At 39.9% G+C, this 11,883-nt stretch overlaps 1 protein-coding gene across 1 annotated transcript in view; it reads left to right on the top strand.

Moving 5' to 3' along the window:
• LOC146383178 (aminopeptidase N-like) overlaps window positions 1–11,883 on the top strand; it is a 37,703-nt gene that overhangs the window by 23,218 nt on the left and 2,602 nt on the right. Inside the window, exons 17-20 of the mRNA XM_084934386.1 lie at window positions 860–1,007; window positions 1,144–1,235; window positions 7,124–7,234; window positions 10,237–10,404. Of these exons, the coding sequence (XP_084790512.1) occupies window positions 860–1,007; window positions 1,144–1,235; window positions 7,124–7,234; window positions 10,237–10,404 (519 nt within the window). The remainder of the gene's footprint in view (window positions 1–859; window positions 1,008–1,143; window positions 1,236–7,123; window positions 7,235–10,236; window positions 10,405–11,883) is intronic.

The raw sequence follows: 11,883 nt of genomic DNA, 5'->3' as shown, positions 1-11,883 counted from the left end.
TAGGGCTCATTATAAATACGCTGGAAGCTGGGTTTGGAGAACACCACCTTAAAGTTGCTTTATGGCATGAGCCATATCCAGATCAGTGAAATATGGCACGCTTAGAGCAGACATCAACTGACAAGAATCAGAATCGCATTTATTGGCAAAGTATATGCACAAACACATACAAGGAATTTGGTTCCGGTCGATGGTGTCTTTCAAGCACAACAATGTAAAAGCACACAATATGTGAGCAACACAATGAACAATATACATAAACCACAATATAAAAACATCTAAATCCTTATATACAAAAACTACAGGATTACAAAAATGAATACCACAGAATGTACATAAGGTGCAGTTGCAGTATGGCAGTGTGAAGCAATGTGACAGTTCAACTATTTAGGAGGGAAATAGCAAGGGGAAAGAAACTGATCCTGTGTCAGGTGTTCCTGGTCTGCAGGCTTCTATACCGTCTGCCAGAAGGCAGCAGATCAAAAACTCGGTGTCCAGGGTGTGAGGGATCTGTAAAGACCACTGTAGAAGGGTCCATGCTCACTGGTCCTGTTAATCAGATACCTGATTGGCACCTGATCGTCAGCACCTGGGGTACCAGAAATTCAAAACAAAGAGTCGGTAGCAGAATAAGTTATTTGGCAATGTCAGAAAAGAGATGGCAAGTTTTCATGGGCGCAATCCACATACTCAATTCCGCTGCTCAAACCACAAATGTGTTTTTCTCACAAATGTGGTGAAAAGAGGTTTTCCAGTGTTACAAGATTTATTGAATAAAGAAATTTGTTTGTGGTCAATTCTTTGCTGTATTATTGTTTCTTAGCAATAAGTTATTTATTCCCATGTATTCTTTCTGCAGGGCTCAGCTGCTCTCCACCTCTCTAGCCCTCAGGACAACCTCTTACTTGTCAAAGGAAACAGAGTACATGCCCTGGCAATCTGCTCTCAATAATCTGGACTATTATTACCTTATGTTAGACCGTACGGATGTCTATCAGCCTATGCAGGTGAATACTTTCCAAAGTTTAGCTTTTTAAGAAAGGTTCCTTTACTCTCTATGACTGTTTACCCAACTGTGACTTTAGACCCATTTGGAGGAAAACATTTTCTGCAGATAAACTCTCCTTAACTCTTGATTTCTAGGACTACATAAGAAAGCAGGTGACTCCACTATTCCTATACTTCAAGAACATGACCTTAGACTGGAGCAGTGTTCCTGTACAACACACCGATCAGTAAGTATACTCACCAGGATACATAATCCACCTATAAACGCAAACAAAATATAAAGATGAGTAGATGAGTATAGGTTACAAGACATCAGAGAAACGGCAGCTTATATAGATATAGAAAAATAAATAAATAAAGAGTTGAACCACAATCCAAATGGGTTATTATAGTCTAAAAATCACTTTCCTGTCATATTCCTACAAAATAATCAGCAATCCACAAATGATTTGACATATATTCCACCTTGTAATTACTGTGTCAAAACAAAAAAAGAGATCTGATTTAGCAGTTGGCTTGAGTGCTGGATAGTAGTTTAATTTATTTTTTGTACTTAAGTTTTGCTAACCACAATTTCCATTAGTTTTAGATTTCTCCTAGACTGCATTCTAGTGTTAGTCTAATATAGTAATGTATCACAGATCAATCTTGGTCCTTGTTCCAAGAACAAAGTACTTTTATTTATAAATGCATGGCCGCATGAATACATTTAAAAAAAATTCTAAACATGTACTGAGAAAGTGGGTACGGAAAGTATTCAGACCCCCTTAAATTTTTCACTTTTCGTTATAATGCAGCCATTTGCTAAAAGTTAATTTTTTTTCCCTCATTAATGTACATACAGCACCCCATATTGACAGAAAAACATAGAATTGAAAAACTGAAATATATGGTCCTAAGTATTTTAGAATTTTGAAGTTACCTGGATGAGCCTGCTGTGTAGTGCAAACCTCAGCTGAGGTAAACAGCAGACTGACAGCCTACATTCACTACAGATGAACGGCACCCAGAAATAGTTGTCCTTCAGTGGCCACTGTAGGTGAACTGTGGAATGAGAGTGGTAAGAAAACAGAACTCAGTTGACTGCAATCTACAGTCTACTGACATCTAGCAGTTGTATTTTATACACTTTAATGTAGAACTTTCTGTTATGACTTGTCTGCCTGAGTGAGACAGTTTTTACGTGTGTTGCTTATTCCAGCTTTGATGCCATCAAACTACAGAACTAAATTGAAAGAAAAAAAAAAACCTTTGCCAATATTTATTTATATTTGTAAACACGTGATTGTGTATGTGCAGTCTTTTGCACACATAGGGCAGTTTGAGCATCACCCTTGTGGCAAGACTCTTAGCGCTCTTGTCCTTTTGTAAAACAAATATATATATTATATAGAAATCAGTTAGACAGAAAAAATGCTTGTATGAATGTGTGTGAATAGGTGATTGAGACATGTTGTATAAAGTGCTTTGAGTGCTCAAGTAGAGTGGAAAAGTGCTATTTAAGAACAATTTCATGAAATTAATTTTTTTTAATCTAGTCTATCTTTATATTAGCAAAAAGCTAGTAATTTGCTAAGATTTCAGTGCTTTTTCAAAGTCTTCATTCCTTATTTAGTGCTGTTCAAAGAAAATTCCATGGTGGATACAAATTTTGGTGACCATACAGGCAATGTACATTGAATGAAACACGTGAAACAAATTATGAGATAAACAATCTATATGAAAATCAAAAGAATTGACACTTTTAACAGTGGTTATGCTAAGTTTTGTGTAGATTGGCTTACCCATTAAGGAGGTGATGGGCTATATACACTACTTTACACCAGCCCAATGTGTCTCTGAAACTGACTCTAGTTTTATGAAGACAAAGAGAAAACAAAGAAAAATTCACTTAAGTTAATAAGAAGAACCTGGGAACATAAAATAGTTATTAGTCTATACATCATGGCTGAGCGGCCAATGAGTTTTAGAAGCGGTCCCAAAAGCAGACACGGAGGAGAGGAAACTAAGTGTAACAAAAAGTGAGCAGTTTATTTGGCTAACAAACATCAGCACAAAGCAAGGTGAACAGGGGCCGAGAATTAAAACCTAAACTGGGAGAAACTAAAACATGAAAACTGTGACATGACCGTGGCCTGAACAAAAACATGAGATAAACAGGACATGAACCTGAACAGGAGCTTGAGGGAAAAACCTGAGACATGACGAGCCGAAACTCACAGAAACATGTAGCCAGACAAACAGATAACCCAACACTGAACAGAGGAAGACCGAGGACTTAAATACACAGAAGGGTAATGAGAGGATAGGGAACCAGTGGGAACACAGCTGGGACAAATCAGACCTAACGAGACAAGGGGAAGCAAAATTAGACACACTGCACACAGGACAGGGATTGTCACAATAAACAGGAAACAGCATGGAACGTAGACATGACAACACAAACTTGACAATTAAAACATGGAACATGCAGACCACGCAGCTCACAGACCCAGCCCCTGACACTATCGACACCAGCAGTTGTTTCTGGGATTTTTTTTTTTTTTTACCTTTAACTAATTGTATCTAGTCTTAAATCAGTAAAGAGGAAGATGGAAGGACATAAAGGGAAACAGCCAAAAATTTCTACAAGACACACAATTTCACCAACTTTGATCTTAGTAGACATACATTTTTCTGTGTGACTACAATTAAAATGCTGATGTTCAGTGATGGGAATAACGGCGTTACAAGTAACGGCGTTACTAAGCAGTTTAAGCAGCTGTGCGCTCCCGCAGGTGGCAATCACTTTCTGCCCGACCATCACTTTTTGGCACAACACCTGGAGCTAAGGAGCAAAACAACTGCATGAGTGCTGCTGTTTGACTGAGGAAGAATAAAGTAGTCATGGTAAGCCAATCACATGACCACTTCAAGATGACAAAGCAACAAGGTGATAGATACCAGTTTATAAATTGTGTTGATAGGCAACGTAAAACCAGAGTCATGATAAACAATATATACATGGCGTTTTTTCCTCAATAGTTTTGCCATGTTTACTGTCTAAGGACAGCGCTATCAAGCACTCTCTGCTTATGACCAACAAATAAAAAACAAAAAAAACTGCCCTTTCGTTTTGGTGGGAAAATGCACCATGTCAACCAATCAAAAAAATGATATGGCAACATGACATTTGGTTGTTTAGGAAGAGGGGGAAGTTTTAGGAGTGACGGCGAGAGAGAGAGAGAGAGAGAGAGAGAGAGAGAGAGAGAGAGAGCAGAAAAAGAGAGAAAGCGAGTTTTGAGATGTGAGAGATTTGTGACGTTTAGCGTGTTTGGAGTGTGTAGTTAAAGTGTTGTCTTGTGTTGTGTGTCAGAACAATGAGGCAACTGCTGTCTCCAGGTAAAAAACAGGAGTGATACACCTGCTGCTGTCAGACCTGCAGGTATCAGGCTGTGATGTTCTCCTTTATAGTGGACAGAATTTTTTTTTTTTGGAGTGGCACAAATAATTTGTGTGGCATCTTATTGAATGCAGAACAGCTGATTGTTGTGTAAATAGTTTGAAATAGTTATTTAAAAAAAAGGGGTAAAAGGTAAATGGCTGCAAATAACTTTGTTGTTTGCAAACTTTGTGCACAGCAAATCCAGCATGTCCAAATTAACACTGTCAGATTTGATTTCAACACTATTAAAGTGTCTATATGGGTCCACACCAGAGAGTGTTAATTTAACTCTTTTTGGAGAGTTGGTACGTTAACTCTGATTTAGTGTTAAACACCAAATCTGTCTGGATGTCACGGCTGGCGGGGTGAGCCGTGTGGTGTGGAGGAAAAGGAGGACCCAAAATGCAGGCAGGCGACTGATGATATGAGTGAGGGTTTATTTACAGGTGGCAGAACAGACAACGAAGCATGAGAGATTACTAACGGAAACCTAAACTGGGAGAACTAAGGAGCAAACCTGAGATCTTAACAAAACGGAGAGCAGAGCAGAGAGACGCAGACTAAGGAACAGGATACCAAGGAACACAGACGAGCCGACAACGAACACAGACCGACACCCACTAAATATACACACACACAAGGTAATCGGTTAATCACACACAGGAGGGAAGAACAGCTGAACCCAATACATATGAGGACCGGAGGAGACAAGCTGAACACAATGACAACAGACACAGACCTTCAGAACAAAACAGGAAATCTAGAACCCGAACCGGACACAAGGGGGGAGGACACAGAATAACTAGAACAGAGGAAAATAATCACAAAACACAAAACGCTGGGTCAACAACCCAGGACCATGACACTGGAGTTGATAATTTAACACTTACTAATGCTAACTAGGAGTTAAGAGTTTATATATTAACTCTCAAAGAGTATTTTAGTTTAACTACGTAAGAGTTATCTTCTAATTAATTCTAAAAAGCGGGAATTTTCCTGTTTTGAACTTCTAGAAATTTCTCTTGGAAATAAACATTTACTAAAAAGACGCAATGGTTTTTGAAAAACATTTATTCTGAACTGTGCACCACAATTTCAAAACATTTTCTGAAAGATGTAACAGTGTACATGTTCTCACTTTCATTAGAATTTTGTTTATCAAAAGGTCTGACATAGGTGAGCTGGTAAATGCAAATAACAGCATTCTCATCACTTATTTCAATAAATACAAAATACAATATGCATGTCCTTCATTCATCACTTTGTGGAACTGCAACGCACTTCTGCTGTCCCCCATATTCCATCTTCACAAGCATATCCTATGTGGAGATTGAATAAAAATTAGTTGACACTAATTAATGGCACAAATAATCCAGTAATCAATTGCAGCACAGTAAAAAAAAAATGGAATCACTTTTGAGCCATTACTTGTGTAAAGTATTTTCCCAAAAGACAAGGACACAGGCAACAGGTAATACTGAACTAAATGTAAAACCTCAACCTTTTTCATTTTTACCCAAACTGTGCACAAAACTCTGGAGGGATCTAAATGCTAACGTAAAACCCAGTCAGGACATCTGCTACTGCTGTTTGCTCGTTTTTTTAGTTTTTTTTTTATGGGAGATCATTTTCAGGCTTCAAGTAGCACCATTATACCAACATTTCACATTCTAGACATTGTTATAGGTGTATTTGACCAAAAATTTGACTGAAAATTCACATGCAAGCTTTTTTTCAAGGCTGTGGTATTTGCCCGCAAACAATACCTTTCAGCTAGCTAAAACAGAATATTATGCTATCAGCGAGCAACGTGGCTAATGCCTTTCACACAGCTTTGTCTCAACTCCAAAGAGCCACAGAAGTAAAAGCTAATAACAATAATTGAAACAATCTTGAAAAAATGACTTACCAAGCATGGCAAACAACTCAAATATGTAGAGCAAAATGTTCTGAAACGGCTTCACTTCAGCTTCGATTGGAGCCTATGGTGCTGGGGGCGGAGTCTGTGAATTTACTCTATTAGTGTCATAGCCCCTCTAGGAGTTCAGAGTTAAGAGGTCAAGAGTTAATGTTTCCATTGTAACACCTCCAGATTTGACATAGAAACACTCATTTTTAACACTCGATTTTAACTACTATCATTTTACACCTCAGAGTTACATTAAAAGAATGTGACTCTACTTAGAGTAAAATTAACTCTACTTTTGCAAGAAGACTACTAACACCAAAACATTTAACACTTTTGAATTTGCTGTGTGGTTGTTACAGTAAAAATGTAACTTTCTACTTGGATTTTATGTTTTTTGTCTGACTTTAGATCAATTGTGTTAATACAGTATGTCAAAATGAAAACTTAACTGTAAATTCAGACACGCGAGGTTGTGCTGAAAAGAACGATACCAAACAAGGCAAAGTAAATAGTTTTTAAAGGTAAAATGTGGAGGAAACATCAAAAGTAGATAAAAATGGCCAATTATACCCTGGACCCCAGAGGGTTAAAGATTTTTTTTTTTAAGTAACGCAATAGTTACTTTTCAAGTAATTAATTACTTTTAGAATCTTGTAACTCAGTTACTAACTCAGTTACTTTTTTGAAGAAGTAACAAGTAACTATAATTAATTACTTTTTCAAAGTAACTTGCCCAACACTGCTGATGTTTCAGATATAATGATGCCTGTCTCTTCTTGCAGATATAACCAGGAGAATGCCATTCATATGGCGTGCAGAAGTGGGGTTCCAGAATGCAATAGCTTGACAACCACATGGTTCAAAAAATGGATGGAGGAACCTCAACAAAATATGTGGGTCAACTTTATAAACTACTTTTCAATCACTGTGCTTTAATGAGATAGTTCTTTTTTTTACATTGTAGAAATTCTGGGCAACAAGGAAATTCATATATGGCATATTCCATAGAGCAGGGGTCTCGAACTCCAGTCCTCGAGGGCCAGTGTCTTGAAACTTTTCCATCTCTCCCTGTTGCAAAACATGTGAAAAAGAGTAGTAGGTCATTAGCAAGACTCTAAAGAACTTGACTGCATGCTGAAGTGGCAACCCCTAACCCTACTCCAGTAAATTTAAGTAAATGTAAACATTTGTTTGGGAAAATGTAGTTCTAAAGTTACTTTTATTGCACCATGTTCATTCACTCATGAGCTGCTGTAACATGAATCAAATGGCTGAATTGCCAACTCAGCATGCAGTCAAATTCTACAGAGTCTTGCTAATGACCTACCAATTGTATTCACTTGTGTTGCAGCACGGACACATGGAAAAGTTTCAGGACAGGCCCCCTTGAGGACTGGAGTTCGAGACCCCTGCCATAGAGATTATCAAGGCAAAAAGCAAACATGTCCAGGACCTTTTCAAAAACACAATATTTATATGAGCCATCTTAAACATTTATTTTTAATCTAACTGAAAAGAATTAGCCTGTTAACTTGGTAATGCTGGCTTTGTTTCCATGTGCACTGTTTCCACACAATGCACACATTCTTAGTATTAAGAGAAACTTTAAACGGTGCAGTAATGCCTGCAGCTGTTGGAAGGCAGCCCCAAGCTCTTTAACAGCCTGACTCACAGTAGAACTAACCAACTGCTGTCTTATTTACATTAAGGTGTAGTGTAACTGCCAGCATAGTATTCCCAATATTATTAATAAAAATAGAAAATAAAACAAAGCTTAAAATTGAATTTTGAACCTGAACTACCCAATTCCCATTACTCAAACCAAAATCACAGAGTCAGCCTAAGAGCAGGTCATATTCAACTGAATCAAATGCCTTGGACATATCAACAAACAGCTGCACAGTACTGCTTCTTGTCCAAGGCAAAAATGAACTAAATGATATAAAGATCTTAATTAAATGTCCTATCTGCAATAGTACCATTATACTTACCCATACACCTATATTTCTAGCTGATGAAACCTATTACAGCCTGCAACAGTAAAGATCCTTGGATGTATTCACTTTAACAGCAAGCAATTCAGAGTGCTGTTGTGATTGGTGTGGGGGTAGGGACAGGCTTGGGGCGTCGGGGGATTCTCCAGGAGCATCTTCCTTGGAGGGCTCAACCCGGGGTTGCGGTCATGGCCTATTAAGTCTCTGTTGGCTCTTAGGTGACGGTTTCCTCGTGGCTGCGTGCAGCAGGGCTAGGGGAGGGTCTGTGCTGATGGACGTGGGTTACTGACCTGAACTGCTGCTGAACTGGGCCCTGGTCCGGATGGGCCTGGGCCCCCTTTCCCTGGCGGGTTGCGGAGTATGGGGGTGCCTACTGGGGTGGCTGCCGGTGGAGCTCACGGGCACGTCACTGCAACCCCCCCTGGCTTCTTCTCCGCGGCTGCTGAGTGACCCCTCATCTGGGGCTCTCTTCAGCTCTTTCTGGGATAGTGGCGCGGCTGCCCCTCTGTTGGTCTTCCTTGGTCTCTTGTGTTCTGAGGGCCTCTGGATGTCTGGAGTTTTGATCTCCTCCATACCTGCTTCATGCCCTGGAGGATGGCAAAAGAACCAAACGGGACAGGCAAACAAACAAAAAAAAAAAGCAATTCAGAGTGCCAAACACTTGCTTGTTTTTTTTTTTAGTAAAAAGCATTTAGTAAGCATCCACAAAATTGTGGTTTAACATATTACATCTCCATCACTTATACTAGAACAGCTGGATTTGTAAATATTGTAGCTATCAATTACAATCACACAATTGGGCATTGACTTTTAAAACTACATCTCTGATAGAACCATGATATTATTATCAGTTGTGATAATGTAGATATTTATCATGTCAGTTTTAGGGACAAGACTTCTAACATTAAAATGTAAAAGGCAAAGACCTAATCTATTTTTAAAATATGCTGGTCTGAGAATGTTTTTTATTGGACCAGGGTTTGGTTGCATGTTCCCAGATAACAGCAGAGCAGCATAACAGACTTGAATCTATTAGTTTTATAATCAGCATCTCTGGCAGCAGAGTACAAAAGCTCTTTTTGCACTTTGAGGATGTCATTCAGAGCTTTCAGAGATTGTAAATATAGCAGAATCCTCTTGTGATCTTGTGACTTGTGATTGTGTGATGTCAGTCTTTTTCTTTTGCATAGGATGAATTTCTCAATGAAGAATAAATGAATCACTGATAAATATTCAAAAACATAAAAAAGGAGATGGTAAATGCCCTCTTGCAATTGAGTTCAGATCATCCAAAGAGGCAAATATTAATGAACCAACAGATGCGAGTGGCCAGCTTTTCCTGAAAAGTCAGTCACTCTGCTACATGTGGACAAAATTCAAGGAAGTAGGTTCAACAAACTCTTAGTTTAAAAATAAACCCAGTTAAATAACTCTGAAATCATTCAAATTTAAATAATTCACCATATTGAGTGGCAGCAAGTATGAGTAGCTCTTGAGAGAGTGTGCAGTTTTAAATGTGTATTTTCCGAATATCGTGATGTACACAACTCTGGGAAAAGTAATGTCCGCAAGAGATAATCTTCTTGGCTTTTTAAAGGACCGGATATGGGGTTAGTTTAGCCTTTACCTTAGCCCTTGTTCGTCAGCCTCAGAATGGCTTCCTCAACTTCAGTAATATGTGGTGTCTAAAGGCTAGTAAGTAGAAGTACACGCCATTTTTGCCATCAGTTCTAATGGGAAATGTCAACTCACTAGTCGACAAGTGTGACGAGTTGGGTTAGACTGGTTGGGAAGCACTGGTGAGGAATCAGTGAGGAATCAGTGAGTCTAACAGCAAGTTTTTTTAAGAGGATGTATTTTAAGATACTTACTCAGCAGTGTGTTAACTGTAACCTTTTCAGGATCCATCCCAACCTGCGTTCAGTGGTGTACTGCAGTGCCATTGCAGCAGGTGATGAGGCTGAGTGGGAGTTTGGATGGTCACAATTTAAGATTGCTTCTGTAGCAAATGAGGCCAACAAACTCATGTTTGCATTGGCCTGCACAAACAACATAGAGCTGCTAAACAGGTATGTGTGTCCTTCCTGTGCACAAATAAATGGAACATATAGTGATGTAACAAGTCAGTAAGAAAATCCCTTATGTGGCCCATAAATCAAGTCAGGGAATTTGCAAACAAACAAAGCAGATTTTTTTTTTTTTTACACCTGACGACCATTAAATTCACTTCAATATTATTTATTTAGTGCCAAATTACAACTGTTGCCTCAAAGTGGCATCTGTCACTTTGTGAGTAATGACTTTGGCCATCACTCACAGACTTTGTAGGAGAGACCCTCATTTTTGCCTTTGTAAGCACCTGCTGAATTGGTGCAATGTGATCGTGTTTAGAATTTTAGGCAAAGCCTTGGGCAGTCTCCTGCGTCTCCAGAACTCGGTTCTCAGGCTTCTAACACACACTAAGCTCTGACAAGATATCACCACCACCCTAAAATTCTCCACGGGCTCACACATTACTTATAGGAGCCTTTTTCTAACCTACAAGTCCCTCAGTGACCTAGCCCCTCAGTATCCTTCTGACTGCCTTCACCTATACAACACTTACTCTGACACTATTGGTGTGGCAGGCCCATCACTTGAAAGATTGTTGAAAATGGGAACTACCACCCCGGTCTGCCAGTCCAGGGGTACTGACACATCCACACTCAACATTGAAGAGGCGTGTCAACTAAGACAGCCCTACAACATCCAGAGCTTTCAGGAACTCAGGTTGAAACTAATCCACCTCAGGGGGCTTGCCACCAAAGAATTGTTTAACTGCCACAGTCATGCATAAGCTGTCTCCCTCATTCCCAGACTCGGCTTCCTCAATGCAAGGCATGTCAGTGGGATTAAGGAGGTTCTTAAAAGTATTCCTTCCACCACCCAATGATATCCTCATTTGAAGTCAGCAGCACTCCACCCACACTGTGGACAATGCTGGTAGAGCACCTCTTTCCCCTTCTGAGTCACCTAATGGTTTGCCAGAATTGATTCGAGGCGGTCCAAAAGTCTTTTTCCATAGTCTCACTGAGCTCCTCCCACATCCACATTTTTGCTTTACTCACTGCCTGAGCAGCATTCTGCTTTGCCTGCCAGTACCCGTTGACTGCCTCCAAAGTCCCACAGGCTAACCAAGCCCGACTGGACTCCCTCAACCTGATGGCTTCCTTCCCCTCTGTTGTCTGCCACCCTTTTTTGGGGGTTACCACCATGACAGGCCACAGCTCAGTGCAGCAGCCTCAGCACTGGATGTGCTAAACATGGTCCATTCGGACTGAGTGTGCCCAGTATCCCTTGGAATGCTGTCGAAGCTCTGCCAGAGGTGAGAGTTGAAGATCTTGCTGACCAAGGCCTCTGCTAGGTGTTCCTAGCGCACCGTCACTATACATTTGTGTGCACAGGTCTGTCCAGCTTCCTATAGCCCCACCAGGGAGGTGACGTTCCATTTCCTCCTCACCGGACCCTGTAGCCAGAGGTCGGTCTGCCAGGGTCTCCACCCTTGGCTG

The sequence above is a fragment of the Perissodus microlepis genome, chromosome 7 (assembly GCF_051167445.1).
Source record: "Perissodus microlepis isolate ML-2025 ecotype Zambia chromosome 7, ASM5116744v1, whole genome shotgun sequence".
Taxonomy (NCBI): Eukaryota; Metazoa; Chordata; class Actinopteri; order Cichliformes; family Cichlidae; genus Perissodus; species Perissodus microlepis.
Note: the sequence above shows the minus strand (reverse complement) of the source record. Positions and strands in the feature narration are given on the sequence as shown.